At 40.5% G+C, this 16,955-nt stretch overlaps 1 protein-coding gene across 4 annotated transcripts in view; it reads left to right on the plus strand.

The window, feature by feature from the left end:
• CDKAL1 (CDKAL1 threonylcarbamoyladenosine tRNA methylthiotransferase) overlaps nt 1-16,955 on the plus strand; it is a 242,049-nt gene that overhangs the window by 105,386 nt on the left and 119,708 nt on the right. For all 4 annotated transcript variants that reach the window (XM_079983780.1, XM_079983779.1, XM_079983781.1 and 1 more), the window contains one exon: nt 3,574-3,677. In XM_079983780.1, coding sequence (XP_079839906.1) covers nt 3,574-3,677 — 104 coding nt within the window. The remainder of the gene's footprint in view (nt 1-3,573; nt 3,678-16,955) is intronic.

Raw genomic sequence — 16,955 nt, forward strand, 5'->3', positions numbered from 1 at the left:
GGACTCAGGCTCCTGAGAGACATTCGTGTATCCTGTCATCTTCCAAATCCTTGTATTTCTTTACTTACTTTAATTAGGTTTTGTTTTTCTTTGATCCACCTGCTTGCCATATTAAAACTTTACAAAATTATTAGATTTGTGCACTTAAGTAGTGTTAGAAACTGGGATAGAAAGCTATTCACCACATGAATCCTGGAACCTAGGTTACGGGCGCAAAAACAGGATGGCTAGTCGCTATTTTCCAAGTGCAGCAACACTTTCTATTTATTTTTCTGAAATGCATGAACTAATACACAATTCACATCAGTGAAACATTGTTAATATCACATTTTTAATTGGACACCACAAGCATAAATGGGACTCAGCCCCTGCAATTGTGGCTAAAATCATAGGTCATCTGAATATTTAATATTTGTATATACTGGTGTATGTGTGTGAAATAGATATGTAAAGTATTGTGCTAGATTTGAACTTACCTGTTTGGGGTATGGAGGGGAGGCAAAGTGGAACATGGAAGGCAGCAATCAGTTAGATAGCATTTTGGGGAGGTGAAACAAGGCAAAACAGCACGGAAGGCAGCAGCTAACGATCTTACTTTGGAGTTGGGAGGGAGGCATTTCTCCTGCGCCTTTTTGTCAGCAGCAGCAATTTTAATCTTGAATCTCAGTTGCCATACGTGGCACCAAGACTTCTCAAATTGTCCCCAATCAAACAATTCCCATTCACAAAATGCGCCTGTCTCCTGCCTGATTTTGAGCACTGTTCTTAAGCTGATTCCTGATGGCAACTTACAAAAAAAAAAAACCAAAAAAAACAATTTGAAATACATAGATTCAGTCTTATACAATAATATCAACATATCATCCCTTGATATTACAAAACTATGGTAAGAAAAAGCTTCCTGGTACTAAAAACAAAAAATGGCAACCTCAATAAGCCACAATAAAACTATCAGCAGCTTGTTAACATTATATGTGAAATATATATTTTACTTACATGGTTCATGTGCATACACATGCACGAGGGACTAGTGTTTTTCTTATCCAAGTAGAACTGATATCCAGAGAACTACCATGAGATGTTTCCTCGGCATAATCATTAATCTACTCTTCATAATGTTTGCCACCTCTGAACCTGCCATGATGGAGTGCATGCTCTGTATACGAAAAGTTCCAGCTTCAATCTATGGCATCTCCAGCTAGGACTAGAAAAGACAAAAAAATTCTGAAACAGTGGAGAGCTGCTGCTAGTCAGCACTGAACTTGATAGGTCCATGATCTGACTATGCATAAGGCAGCCCTTCCTTTTTTCTTCCCGAGCTGCTCCTGATACTTACTGCCCTTCCTGTCTGAGGCAAAGGATAGCAAAGGCTAGAGATGTAGGAGAATGTGCCATTGAATGCTACAACTTGAAAGGTGAGAGCACAAAGCTTGCAATAAACTCTTGCCTTTTTACCCCAGGAAGCAGGCTGAGCTATGGTCACCTCAGTCCACCAGAGTCTTTGCATTAATCATTTTTGGGCTTAGTGAATGCTAAGAAGGAAAATATTGTAAAGATGAGTCCATGAGGAAGACAAGCCTAAGGATTGGTATTAGTGTTTAGTTTAGGTAAAGGTAAAGGGACCCCTGACCATTAGGTCCAGTCGTGACCAACTCTGGTGTTGTGGCGCTCATCTCATGTTACTGGCCGAGGGAGCTGGCATACAGCTTCCGGGTCATTTGGCCAGCATGACAAAGCCACTTCTGGCGAACCAGAGCAGCACACGGAAACTCCGTTTACCTTCCCACCAGAGCGGTACCTATTTATTTACTTGCACTTTGACGTGCTTTCTGCTAGGTTGGCAGGAGCAAGGACCGAGCAACGGGAGCTCACCCCGTCACGGGGATTCGAACCGCCGACCTTCTTATCGGCAATTCCTAGGCTCAGTGGTTTAACCCACTGCGCCACCCGCGTCTTAGTTTAGTTAGTGTCTGTGTTTAATAGGCGCTATACATAAATTGAAACAATAAGCCCTGACCCCAGGCTTATAATCTAAAAAATATGAGCCATTGCAGAAGGTGAGTGGAGGGAATGGAAATCATCAGCTGGATAATGTCGGAACAAAACGTTAAAAGATACTTGCATCCAGTGGGAGCCAAATGCATCTTCTTTCGCTGGTGTTTCTTGGGCCCCAGTTAGAGCAGAGTTCTTTCCAGCAAAGAGAGATGAACTTGCTCCCTCAAGCTGTTCATTCTCAAGCTGATGACTTTAGCTAAGCTAGACTTCCCCTTGCTGTGACAGTCTACCTAGGAGGGAGAGGGTGCAATCTTCCAGAGACCCTTGATGGATGGCTTTTCTCTTTGAGTCAGCAGTGATGCATTAGTTGCACTGCTATATCAGGAACACAGCATTACTCTGGGGTGCTGTATATCGCATGACTTGTTTAAGCCTGCGGCAGTAAGTGAAGTATTAGGCCCCAGGCCCTGACACAAATTCAGTTGTGTAATTGCATATTACTTCCAGTTGGATTAGAAATGAACCAATTTCTTATCTGTTGCGTACCATTGGTTTCTACAAGCAGAGATGGATAAAGTGGGCATCTAAATGCACTCTGAGGGCTGTAATTGGCTTATAAAATTTGAGCTCTTTGATTACCCTTCTCCAAAAAGCACTTTATCTTTTTTAATGTCTCTATGACTGTCTGTTTTCATTCTCTTCTCCAGATGAGAGCCATACTTTGGGGAAGTCTTTTTCCCTGTTCTGTCATAGTTGTTCTGATTTCCAACTGTGAGGCACATCACTTCAGATTCAGTTCAGTTTAAAAGTTGAAAGGAAAGTGGTGCTAGAAAATATGGTGCTGTGTAATCTTCGCTGTGTTGTGAATCAACCATTATTTTACTTTCTGTTGTGGTTTTATGTATTTTTTTGTCTTAATTCCTGCAACTTCATAATCTTGTTCACACCTCGTATTTACCATTTCTAACTCCAGGTACCTTTACCGAATTATCTTTTTAGCAGGTTTACTATCCCTACAAACATGAATGGACATTATTTTCCCTTCTTGATGTAGGTTTTCTGCTTCGTATAATATTTATGGAAGTTTATGGAACTGGAGTATAAAGAAAGAATTTAAATGAAAAAACTGCAAGAGAAGTATATCCTTTGCTATTCAGCTGTTGGCCTGAGTTAAAACAAGAAGCTTACCAGCACTGAGCATCTTAACTTTTAATAGCCTTCTATTAACCAGACTAAAATCCATTCACTGGGGTGGGAAAAATGAAATTTTAGAATGGCTTACTGGGGAGATGGGTTCATTTTCAGTACAGTGAACATCAAGATCTGTTGTGAATTATTTTTGTGCTCATCTAGCAGACTTTTCATCTGTGCATTTTTAAAGGTTGTGCTCACCTAATTTTTCTCCAGATACTTCTTTTAGACTCTCTGTATTTCTTCAAGTACTTCTTTTAGACTTTACCACTGCCAGCAGAAGGCAATCTGGCAGTGGTGCTGAAGCTTAAACAACTGCATTTAACAATATGTTGTGGGGTTAGGGAGAACTGATTTATAAAGTAATGCTTTCTACTTCCTCCCTAGGTGTTTGAATGCATGTACCTACTGCAAAACTAAGCATGCCAGAGGAGATCTCGCAAGTTATCCTATTGAAGAACTGGTAAACAGAGCCAAACAGTCCTTTCAAGGTAAGCTTTTTTTTTTGTTTTCTTTTGTTTTCTAAAACTTCAGTCTGGTTTGATCTATCAAATTTATATCAGTGTGTATAAAGTAGTATTTGCTAAGAAATCCCATCAGCCTCAGCACACATGGCCAGTGGTTAGAGATAATGAAATTTGTGATCTAGCAACATCAGGGTTGGGAAGGCTGTGCTAAACATAGCAAAATCACACAAAAAAGACAGCCCATAGTACTGCAAGATGATCAGCACCAGGCAAACTTACGGGAATTGCTCCATATAAGCAACAAGTGTAACATGTCTGTAACCAGTGGTTTTTATTGAAGGAATCTGAAACTGTTCAGCCTTTTTTATACCAGTAAGGCATGTTGTCACATTGTTAATTGTTATATTGTGAACTGCCCTGTGATCCTTGGATGAAGGGTGGTATAGAAATTTCAATCAATCAATCAAATTTAATAAATAAACAATTCAATAGAAGTTGCATAAGGAAGTTAAAATTCAAATCTCATTATGCTGTTGACTGTAGGCTCTCTTAACACTTTGTTGTCTGGTTCTAAGCTGCCTAGTTACTGAGTGGCAACAGCTTAACCAAGTCAAGGGCATCTGGAAGGGCTGTTAAACCTCTGTCTTCCCAGCTCCACTGTAGTTTCAGCAAAGGCCAAAGATAGGATTTTGTGGGGAAACAAAACTTCACTCTCTTGTAGTTTTCTAGCTGAAATGAAAACTGGAATGGTAACATGTACTGAAGTGCTGTGCATTACCGTATCATTCTACTGTCAATCTCCCCATGCGTCTGCTAGATAAACATATCCAGAATTTACCTGAATTCATTAGCTGTGGCAGCTGGTCCCGCTGGACCTGGTAGGACTATTAGGAGGTCTTGGGGGGCATTCTAGTTCTCTCCCCATCCTCCTGTCTTGGAAAAATACTGTGGACACTTAAGAAGTGCAGTCTTACAGATCTGTAGTCATATTTCCTGGTAGTAAGCTGCGTTGAACATAATGGGGCTCCTGAGTCAGCGTGTATATGATTGTGTTGTAGATTTATTAGTAAAGCAAATGCATCAGGTGATGTTCTTAGATACTTGGGTTGTTTAATTTCCAGTAAGGCCGTAGATAGCTCTGTTGGTTAGAGCCTGGTTCTGATAACGTCAAGGCTGCAGGTTCAAGCCCCATAAGGGACAACTGCATATTCCTGCATTTCAGGGGGTTGGACTAGATGATCCTCAGGGTTCCTTCCGGCTCTGTGATTCTATATCTATGTCTGGTTTGTTTTAAGTAGCCAGAGGCCCAGGAGAAAAAGGTTCAATTATTGATCTCAATCACATGCTCTTTTCTGTGTGGGCTTTGCTACTCGCTTCACCAGAAAAGAAAACTACAAAGTTTTGATTTTCATTCCCATAGAGCTTTTCCTACTAAGAACTTCCTGATGACAATGTAAGGTTTGGTATATCTAACCCTTTATCCTCTTGCTTTGAAATACTGCCGTCTTATTCTTTACCATTGTTTAAAGTTTGTTTTGGGTTTCTTTTTTGACATACAGCAACGTTGGGCTCTTTTTGCTTTGACTTTTTTTCCTTTTTCTTAACTGGCGTAGCATTAAACAATTTATATATCATGGCATTGTTTCACTGTCTTTTGTTGAAGTCCCTTAAGACTTTAAGTGACATGTTGTTCGGCATAATGGAAGGAAGGTCAACAAAGAGGGAGCCTGTTTGTACTTGGCAGTGCAAGTATTTGCTTTTGATTAAATCCAAAATATTTTTTTACTGTAGTGTTTGCCGAAGATCATTTAGTCCCTTATTTAATAAATGTCGTTCTGCTTTCATTATACACTCAAGACCTGAGTGACACACTTGATAGCCACTTGATAACTGGATGACCACTGCTCTGCCCAGCAAGTAATTTATTTATTAATTGATTCTATTATTGTAATATTCTCTGAAGTTATTTGTGCAGAAGGCTAAAAAATGTACTCACTAAACAACCCTACTTATGTGAGGTCTTGGTTTAAGATAACTTGGGTAGCTTATTTTATTCTATTATCTCTTCCAACCCCTTTCTTATCCTTTTGGCCCCAAAAGTTCTGATATACCAGATTGAACAGGAATGCCTTCTCAAGATGGTTAACTTAAAATTTGCTTTGTTGCTCCCTTTTGTATATTAGAAATGTTCAGGACTTGGCTGCTGACTCTGCTAATGTAGAAACACTTAATGCCAAGATAAATATTTTGATACCAGTCTGTTGGTTTCTTAAAGCTCCACAGGACAGCATGAAGAATTAGGGTTTGTTCTTTTTCATTATCCCATGTAATGCTTCCTAATGGCTCTTCAGGAAAAACAAATGTATTTGTAGACTTCGGACTATTATTAATTTAGGTAGCCATGAATACTACTGTGCAACACAAAAACAAGCATATAAAGCTATATTTTTAACAGAGGTTATACTGTAAACCAATACGGCCACCTTAGATTGTGACATTAAATAAATTCTATTAACTATGAGCATAGTCCAGGATCTGCTCCTGTGTAATTATTGATGGCATGGAGAAGATCTCCACAAGACTCGGCAAATGATAACAGCCACAGGCAAGCTTGTTCATAATGGCAGTTTTGTGTGTAGTACTCTTTAGTGGCTTTGTGGTGTGAAAACACATGAGAAATATTAGCTTTCCTAGGGTTGCTCAAATGCTAGTGTGTTTTAAAACACCAGATGCAAGAGTATGTTGGAAAGGTAGAGTGGAATTCACCTTTTGCCACCATACTTTCAAATGGTACTTATTTTATAGCTGAAAACCCTCTAAATAAATAATTGAAATATGTTCTGGCAACCTTGGAGTGCCGTCTTAGAGCAAGTGACTGTTCTAAACAGTATTTGTCCATAGGAAAGTTTGCCTGTTTTGTGATTTCAGCAAGGATTATCCCTGGTATTATTCATTTATAACCCTTCAGACTAAAGTGTTCTATGGGAAATTGAAAGCAGGTACAGGTGCATTGCATGAAGTGTATTATTTAGGAAACTGTGATTTTAATCCCCATCCCACGATTCTTAAGGCTTTTACGTGATTTGCCTTTATTTTTATTCCAACAGTTGGATTATTAATTGGGTTATTAGCACTGCAAGAGCAGTAAGGCCAAAACTGACTCTGACTTGAATTGAACACCCTCCTCTCTGTTGGATCTGGTTTGCAATTGGTTACAGTTATGCCCAGACACTAGTACTGCTATGTTAGCCTTACCTTTTAAATGCAGTAGCTCTGCCTCTTGAGAAATTTCATCTGTTTGATAGGCTAAATGAGAACCATTGCCTTTCAGAAGTGACCACCATAATCCATTCTGCTGCCAGAGAATAGCTCCGATTCTAATGCCTCTGCAAAATCTTGATGAAGTTGATGGTACTATTATGATTTAATGATGCTAGTGTGGCATAACTGGTAAAATGTTGCACAAGAACTGTGGAGATTTCTCATTATAGAGGAGGGAGAAAGGTTGTTTTCTGCTGCTCCAGAGAAGTGGACACGGAGCAATGGATCCAAACTACAAGAAAGAAGATTCCACCTAAACATTAGGAAGAACTTCCTGACAGTAAGAGCTGTTCGACAGTGGAATTTGCTGCCAAGGAGTGTGGTGGAGTCTCCTTCTTTGGAGGTCTTTAAGCAGAGGCTTGACAACCATATGTCAGGAGTGCTCTGATGGTGTTTCCTGCTTGGCAGGGGGTTGGACTCGATGGCCCTTGTGGTCTCTTCCAACTCTCTATGATTCTATGATTATGTGAACCTTGTGTCATTCACCATTTCTCAACCTGGGATGAGGATTCTGTGTTTCCCTGAGCTGCATTGGAAGAGAAAATACATCGTTTTGTATTGAAAATATTCCATTATTGTAAGTGGCCTTTTATTGAGATGGAACAAGGAAATGTGGCAGTATGACGGGACAATGAAGGAAAGCTAGGGAGAGGCATGGGTAACAAAAAGATAGAGGAGGAAGAGGAAACAGGGGATGAAGTAGATCAAATCTACTCTGGCACTCTTTATAGATTACAGCAGAAGCATGAGAGCTGTTGCTTCATCGGCTGTGACATTTATAGGTTTAACATTCTCTGGGTGGGGGTACAGGTGAGAAGGCCACATTCAGGTGAGGACGACTGATATGAGAGGCCTTGCCTATATGGTGCCACGTCTTTTTAGATATTACATCAGTACATGTGAAACTGAATTCCCTGCCACAAAAAGCAATCTGTAAAGGCCCATTATACTTAAGGTTCATTTTGGTTGAGTGTTGCGTTCTAAGAAATTGAGCCAAAAATCTTCATGGAAAGTTTGATTTTGATGAGAGATCTGGAGAATATGTGTACGTAAATTATGTAATTAAGGTTAGGGGTTGTTGTTTTCTTGACAATGGCGACAGTGTTTCACCACTTTGTTTATATTAACCTGTGTTTCAAATGGCAAGAACTTTAAGATACATTGCTACGTAAGTATGTTTGATGAGTAAAAGGGGGGAAATTACTTGATGCTATGTAACATTGACCACCTTCAAAATCACATTTTTTAAAAAAGTATTACTCACCAGCTAAACTTTATAAAACCTTCCCAGAAGCACAGCTCAGAGGCTGAACATTGCTTCTGGATTTTGTGTAATATTTCTGTTTGTGTTGTGGTAAATGTCTGTATATAGGATGGTTTCCATGGATTTACAGTATGGTAGACAACAGAGAAATGTTTCGTAAGCGAGTGGCTTGTTTGTTAAATGATATTTCTGCTTGCTTTTCATAGTCTGAAGGCAAGTCTTAGGCACAGGGTTGAGAAGGCACCTTAGTTTGTGGCTGAAACCTTTTTTAGACAGATTAATGTTGGCTTGCTTTCAGTATGCTCCCTTCTCAGCAGGCTTTATTGTGGAGAGCTGGAAATTCTTCTTTTCCCTTGAAAAATAACAGCATGTTTTCGTGTGGGTTTGATTTCACCCCATGAGTACTTGAGTTTTATCTAAGTTACCAGGCAGCATGGGATGGAAAGGGGAATGGTAATAACCAGCACCATGAATTGCACCCAGAAATGGACTGGGAGCCAGTGCAGCTCATACAGTAATGGAGACACATGATCCCAACACTTTGGCTCAGTCAGGTTTTTCGCAGCACCAATTGAAGTTTCCAAATGGTTTTCCAGGGCAGTTCCACACAACTGGGCTATTGTATGTTACAGTAGTCCAGTTGAACTGCAACTACTGCATATATAGAATCACAGAATTGTAGAGTTGGAAGGGATCCCATGGGCCATCTAGTTCAACCCACTGCAATGCAGGACCATGGCCAGGCCTTCCTGCATCAGGAGCTGCTTTATAACACCTGTTAAGTCCCAAGATGCTGTTTGAGTCAAAGATCACTCCCATTGACTTAAATACAGTTGGCATTCATCATTTGTATCTGGACTCTTATTTATTGAAAGCGTTTATTAGCTGCTTTCCAGCCATGAGTCTCAGACCAATTTACAAAATAAAACAAAAATACAATGTAATCAGGCAGGTTTCCCCCCCAAAAAGCAGCAGATGGATTAAACTCCAGCATTAAAACCCACAGTCATTAAAAGGCCCGAGAAAATAAATAAGTTTTCACCAGGCATACACTTGGGAAACCCAGCCAGATGGACAAGGTAGAAATAACAAATTATTATTATTATTATTATTATTATTATTATTATTATTATTAAAATAAAGATGATGCCAGGCAAGTAAGGTCAAGTCAGTATGGAGGCAAAAAACAAATCTCTTTTCAGGGGTGGGAGACTTCAGGCCTGTTGGCCAAATGTGGCCATCCATACTTCATTATTTGGCCTTTGTGATTGTCCATAGGCTGCACCTTCTCCTCAGCCGCAATCCCTGCAGGCCTTTCTTCAGTTCTTTCCTCAGTGTGTTTGCCTAGCTGACCTGGATAGAGGACAGAAGTGGATACGAGTCGGAACTCCACCAACTTTTTCTGTCATCCCTGAAGGTTGCCCACAGCCGAAAAAGGTCCCCCACCTCTGTATTAGTGTTGGGAGAAGGCAGTCCTTCAGGTTTTGGTGGGATTTTAAAAACCCCACTTTGAATTGTGCTCAGAAATTGACCAGCTGCTACTCAGCTGTCCCAAGACCAGCATAATATGTTCCATACAACCAGTCATAGTTAACATTCTTGCTGCTGCGTTTTGCATTATCTGCAGTTTCTAAACAGACTGTTCCATGCACAGCATATATGGTATAAACACAATGTTAGCTGTGCATGGATAACAGTGGGTACAGCGTGGCATTCAAAAATGTAAGCTGTGGCTCAAAGCGCTGTAGCTTCTGTGGTCTCTGATTAGCTATGATTTCAGCTGGCTCAATAGAACCTTGGATTCTAGACCAATTTGTAACATGTAATTTGAATGAGAAAGGATAATTGCATATTTTTAGGTGACAGATATGATTGCAAGTACAGAAATGTTTTTATGAGGATACTATACAGGCATCCCCCAATCCCTTACAGTCTAGCCTTTGCCTAACTGGACATGCTACTTTTATGTTTAATTCTTATTAATTCTTATTGGCTCCCAGTACGTTTCCGAGCACAATTCAAAGTGTTGGTGCTGACCTTTAAAGCCCTAAACGGCCTCGGTCCAGTATATCTGAAGGAGCATCTCCTCCCCCATCGTTCTGCCCGGACACTGAGGTCCAGCTCCAAGGGCCTTCTGGCGGTTCCCTCACTGCGAGAGGCCAAGTTACAGGGAACCAGGCAAAGGGCCTTCTCGGTAGTGACGCCCTCCCATCAGATGTCAAAGCGATAAACATCTATCTGACATTCAGAAGACATCTGAAGGCAGCCCTGTTCAGGGAAGTTTTTAATATGTGACATTTTAGTGTATCTTTCATCTTTGTTGGAAGCCGCCCAGAGTGGCTGGGGAAACCCAGCCGGATGGGCAGGGTACAAATAAATTATTATTATTATTATTATTATTATTATTATTATTATGTATCTAATCATAGAAGAGTTCAAGACCGATAAGAAAATTAACTTTGTTGCCACACACACAAAAGCACACATCCTGTGATGTTAAAAGTAGCTTGGAGAAGCAGGGACACTAAGACACAGCTCTGGTATGTGTTGTTTCTTTGAAGAATACCCATGGCACTAGGAGATGATCAGCTCTTCTCTCCTGTGATAGAAAGCAATTGCCCTGTCTCTCACTGCCTCTGGTGTTCTGGTGGAGCAGTGTCAAAGCACCTGTACACACTGGGTATGCTAATTTGGCACAGCTGATTTGCATAATTGGTACAACTGATCTTTTGTAGTCATTGCCAGTATTTGAGGACCTGGAACTTGTCAACCCTAGAGGCAGTAATAATGTATGGCTTAACTTCCACATAATATTGGGCATTTCTACTTTTTTTGCACCGATTGTAAAGCTATTTCATATTCAAAAAAGTGTAGAAATGGATAGTGATGGATGTTGCAGGATAATCAGGATTTAAATCCAGCCAGATGGATGCGGTATAAGTAAATAGTAATAATAATAATAATAATAATAATAAGTGTCAATAGTACTGTTGGTTAAGGGAATATCTACCTGTAACTGTTTTAAGGGGAGAGTTAAATTTGTAAAATTGATTAGATATAAAATCTGCATGAAAGATAAATTTCACAATCAGATTATAAAAATAAAAATGTAAAGTGATGTGTGTTGAATGTGGCATAAACATAAAATCTGTTTCGTGTGCCCTTTAGAGAGTTTTTACGTTTATGCATTTATTTGGCAAACACTGATATACGTATCAATGAAGCTTGATTGCTGAACGTTTATGCTTCTTTTTATGGCATACACTTGTGTTAAAATAAGTGTAGATATTTATTTTCAATATGTCTTGTATAAACCAGATCTTTACAAGATTATGATCCATATCACATTCGTGGGGTGCTCCAGCATTGCCAAAAGAGGGATTTAGTTCGTATAAAAGTACAAGTTGTGCTGCTTTTAATTTAAGTTGTATTTGTAATCTGTTTTTGCTTTACTTTCATTTGCAGACCAAGTGCCCCAAAGGAGAAAAAAATAAATAAACCCACTCTTGTTTCTGGTTTATTTGCAAACCGGGTCAGACGCCTTTGATTAGGTCTCAGCTGGAGCATAATTTGAATCTTGACAGATTGAACCTAAGCAGCAGGCTTTCTCCAGCTCAGCCAAAGCTGGGAGGGGGGAGGGGGGCAGAATAAAAGCTAATTCCAGTTCACAAGCAGAACAACAGTGCTGAATAAATGTGCAACTGTTAATGAATAGCTATTTCAAATATTTACAAAAGACTGAGTAAAAAGAGATTGGCATCCCAGGCAGCTGTTCTAGGAAGGAACTATTAAAAATAACGATCAAAAATAATGCTCAAATGCTATTATATCCATCAAATATCACATGAACTGGGATGCGGGTGGGAAGATAGCTTCAGAGACTGTAGACTGGATCTCATGTAGCCATTTTACACCATTCTATAGATAGCTGTATTTAGCTTCTCTTCCCCAATGTTAAGGTTTAGCAGATCACCAGGGCCAATAGGAATAGGAACAGACACCTCAAACATGTGTGCGTAGGATCTTGAACTTTTTGACATTCACCTACCCTTATTCTAATTCAAGCCACAAATCTGTTTTCACTGGATTAACTAGTGGAGGGAGGTGGAAATGCATACTTTCTAAAATATTTGGGTTGCATCCAGTGGTATCGCACAGCTGACTGTAGGGTGCTGCTCAACATAATGGGGAGAGAAGCAATTTCGGAGGAGGAGCAATACTAATGGGGAGAGAAGCAATACTACTACTAAACTGGTGGGTATTTTTCTGAACCAAAATCTAGCAGTATGAATCTATCAGACAAGTCTCTGCAAGTGCACCCATAGCTTTATTGTTTTGCTTGCATCATGGCAGTCCCTGTGGCTTTTAGCACTAAACCACAGCTTGCTGAGGCCTGTAAGGGAGTTGCATCCTCAAAAGTGGATGTGGCAGAGATTCCTCAGCTAACTGGCTCCTATATTGCACTTTTTGGTGTTTTGGTCAATGTGAATGTGGAGATGATTCTAGCAGCAATAAAACATGGCGGTGCAAAAAGTCACTTAACCTGCTTCCAGATAAGAGATGCAAAACAGATCAGGCAGACTTACACTATTTTTAAATTGGAATTTCAGATTGCCCTTCATTCCACAGAACCTAAAGGTTCTCAAGGTACAACAAATGCAACATAGAGGAAACAAAATCTTAACCAGCTACAAACACATTCAGATACTCGAAATAACTAAAGACCAACAAGAAAATCTCGACAGAGGACGAGATGGTTGGACAGTGTTCTCGAAGCCACAAACATGAGTCTGACCAAACTGCAGGAGGCAGTGGAAGATAGTGCCTGGCGTGCTCTGGTCCATGGGGTCATGAAGAGTCGGACACGACTAAACGACTAAACAACAACAAACAAGAAAATCCATCTATGTTGAAGTTGGCTTCCAAGTTAGCATTTGGAATAGCGTTCTATTAAGCTAATCCATGTGAATTATACATCTATCTTAGTGGTCGTGCTAAAGCTATGTAGTTTTTTGGGATTATAATCTGGGCACTTAGATTTTTCAAAACAGAGGGAGTAATAGGGAATGAAATCTGGAAATCTGTTTTCGTATTTTATATAAAACACATAGTAAGGATAAGATAAAATTATATTAGGACTTTAATGACCAAGGGCAGTATGCAACTAACTTTGTTCCATCACAGCAAGGATTGTACTTAAGCAATGTAATTTCCCTGCTTCTCCTTGTGTGCCCCCTAAATCTGTTCTCTGGGTTTCTGGATGGAGAGAAAGTTGTAATGTACAAATGGAAATCCTTGCACTGACAGGATGTGAGTTGGCTACCCCCACAAGAGTACAAATCCTCACACACACACACACAATGTTGATGGCTTGAGGAAGTAAGGATGTTGCATCTGTGTGTTCTCTGCAGGCAGAGGGGAGCATTGCTTAGGTTTTCCTGCCATGGTGGCAGCTCTAGCTCCACCCAGGTACATAGAAGGTTCTTGTACCTGAAGGTTCTTGTAGCAGCAGAAGAAGAAAAGCCACCAAACAGGGAAATTAAGAGGCAAGACCGGATCCCCAACCCCATTGAATTTCCTATGATATTTAGTCATGTGAAATTCTCTGAGTATTATTGGGGAGTGACAAATTCAGGCCTGGTGTTGAGCAATGTTGTATTAGTGTTAGAGAGTTCTTATTTGGGGGAGTTGAATAAGGATGAATAAAATGTGTGTGTTCTACAAACAGAGTTTGCCTTGCAAAATACTCTGTGGAAGTGATGCAGTTGGAGAAAATGTTCAAAATTTTGCAACATGTCGAAAAACAAAAACAAAAGTGTGGCAATAATTGGACAGGGGAGGCAACAAAGGTTTTAAGAGGAGGCTCTGTATCTCAGCTGGTGATTGCACATTTATAACTATTGGGACACTATTGTCTGAGAACAATCTCAGTGCATGCAGAACTTAATGACAGTATTCTTTTGCATGATAATGAACTAGGTTTAGCAAGAAAAAGAGGGAAGCCCACTCCCACCCCTGAGCACTCTTCTGGCAGAAAACATTTTTGCTGTAACCTTGAATTTTCTTGCTTTTCTTGGATTTGGGTTACATCCTTAAATACATTTCAATTTTTACCCTTTAATTTCTTTTAATCTACATGTTGGGTTTAGTTGTAGCTCCTTCCAAATAGTTTGTTTTATGCCTCCAGCTGCTTCCAAGCAGCCATTGTGCTGAATAAGCACTTATTTCAGTATGTCCTTGATAAAATTAATGAAAGCATCTGCAGAAGTGGCAGCAGCAGCTGCAGTGCCTTATGGAAGCCAACTTCTGCTTAACATTGTAATAAAAGGAATAGTTTTGTGCTGGAAGCGAATGTTGACTTACTTCTAGAAAAAAGGGGGATCGCACCTGCCACTGCTAGTCTGGCTATGTGGTTTGTTGATTATATACTCTTGTTAGGCCCATTGTCATTGGCAAAAAGAGGATGATGTCACCTTTATTAAGCTCACTTGGCACCTTTTCGAGTGACAAATAATTTGCCTGCTGTTGTCGTTTTTCTTCTTCTCTAGCATGTGCCTTGTTTTAGAAGCAGAGAGCGTGTCATGTTGTCACAGTTAAATGCTGGAGAAATGTAGAGGTGCATGGAAATAAGAAGGAGTGATGCTTCTAATCACTGTGCATAGTAATGGAGTATAAGTGCACATTTAGGATCATTATCCTGTTACCAGGTGGGGCCCTTGAGCTTTCACGTGTATAGAAACTGCTCAAGGTTGCATAGATGAAGTAAGAGGTACTGCAATACCATCTGCTATTTTCTCATTAATTCCTGTTTCCTAGGCCTAATCCAAATTGTCTTAGAATAGCACTTCAGTGCTTAATCGAGGCTGTGAGAACAGCTAGGCCTGCCAGATCTAGATCCAGAGGGGTTTTCCTGTACCTTTAAGGGTTGCATAAAAATGAGAATTTCACTATGTAGGTTATTCCCCAGCATTGTCGAAAAACTGCAACTGGTAGAAATTTCCTTTCTGTTTAACTTTTAAAGGCACAGCCCTGAAACACTGGATCAAACAACTCTTGTAAATGCTTTATTCAAGATAATGTGCTGCACATTTGCCTTTGTAGAGACACTTCCTGCCAAAAATGTTGTTTCTTTCAACAGCTGCAGTCTTAACACTTCTAAAAGTCTCAGGTTTATGTCTGGGTCAACTACAACATTTTCAACAGATTTTTTAAAGCATATTGTTGTAACCATAGCACGGGTTGCAAATGGTTTTAAAAATAATTTACTGGTAAGCATTGCTTACCAGGAAGGAAAGGCAGCAGGGGAGTTGTTGTGGAGCAAACATACTGACAGGAGCACTGGACTGACCTCTGCACCACCTGTTACCTCCTCTTCCTGCCAGGAAGCAGCTCTGTCCCAACCAGCAAGCCACTTCTGGTTTGAATCTAGAGGTAAAATGTGAAGTGATAGAAATACCAAAGAAGACTGAAAAATGGCTTGTAACTGAAACCAGGACATACAAGGCCATTTTGAAGCTGTTTTGGGATCTCCTCTTGGGCTTGTATAAATTTAACGTTATCTCTAAAGGTAAAGGGATCCCTGGCCATTAGGTCCAGTCGTGACCAACTCTGGGGTTGCGGCGCTCATCTCGCTTTATTGGCCGAGGGAGTCGGCGTACAGCTTCCAAGTCATATAGCCAGCATGACTAAGCCGCTTCTGGTGAACCAGAACAGCACACGGAAAAGCCATTTACCTTCCCGCTGGAGTGGTACCTATTTATCTACTTGCACTTTGACGTGCTTTTGAACTGCTAGGTTGGCAGGAGCTGAGACTGAGCAATGGGAGCTCACCCCGTCGCGGGGATTCGAACTGCCAACCTTCTGATCGGCAAGGAATACTGTGATCACCAATAGTCAGCATGGATTTCTGAAAAATAAGTCGTGTCAGACTAACCTGATCTCGTTTTTTGACAGAATTACAAGCCTGGTAGATGAAGGGAACGCAGTGGATGTAGCCTACCTTGATTTCAGCAAGGCATTTGACAAGGTGCCCCATGATATTCTTGTAAAGAAGCTGGTAAAATGCGGTCTTGACTATGCTACCACTCAGTGGATTTGTAACTGGCTGACTGACCGAACCCAAAGGGTGCTCATCAATGGTTCCTCTTCATCTTGGAGAAGAGTGACTAGTGGGGTGCCACAGGGTTCTGTCTTGGGCCCCGTCTTATTCAACATCTTTATCAACGAATTGGATGATGGACTCAAGGGCATCCTGATCAAATTTGCAGATGACACCAAACTGGGAGGGGTGGCTAACACCCCAGAGGACAGGATCACACTTCAAAATGACCTTGACAGATTAGAGAACTGGGCCAAAACAAACAAGATGAATTTTAATAGGGAGAAATGTAAAGTATTGCACTTGGGCAAAAAAAATGAGAGGCACAAATACAAGATGGGTGACACCTGGCTTGAGAGCAGTACATGTGAAAAGGATCTAGGAGTCTTGGATGACCACAAACTTGACATGAGCCAACAGTGTGACGCGGCAGCTAAAAAAGCCAATGCAATTCTGGGCTGCATCAATAGGAGTATTGCATCTAGATCAAGGGAAGTAATAGTGCCACTGTATTCTGCTCTGGTCAGACCTCACCTGGAGTACTGTGTCCAGTTCTGGGCACCACAGTTCAAGAAGGACACTGACAAACTGGAACGTGTCCAGAGGAGGGCAACCAAAA

Source organism: Podarcis cretensis (assembly GCF_951804945.1).
Source record: "Podarcis cretensis genome assembly, chromosome: 7".
NCBI classification, from domain to species: Eukaryota; Metazoa; Chordata; class Lepidosauria; order Squamata; family Lacertidae; genus Podarcis; species Podarcis cretensis.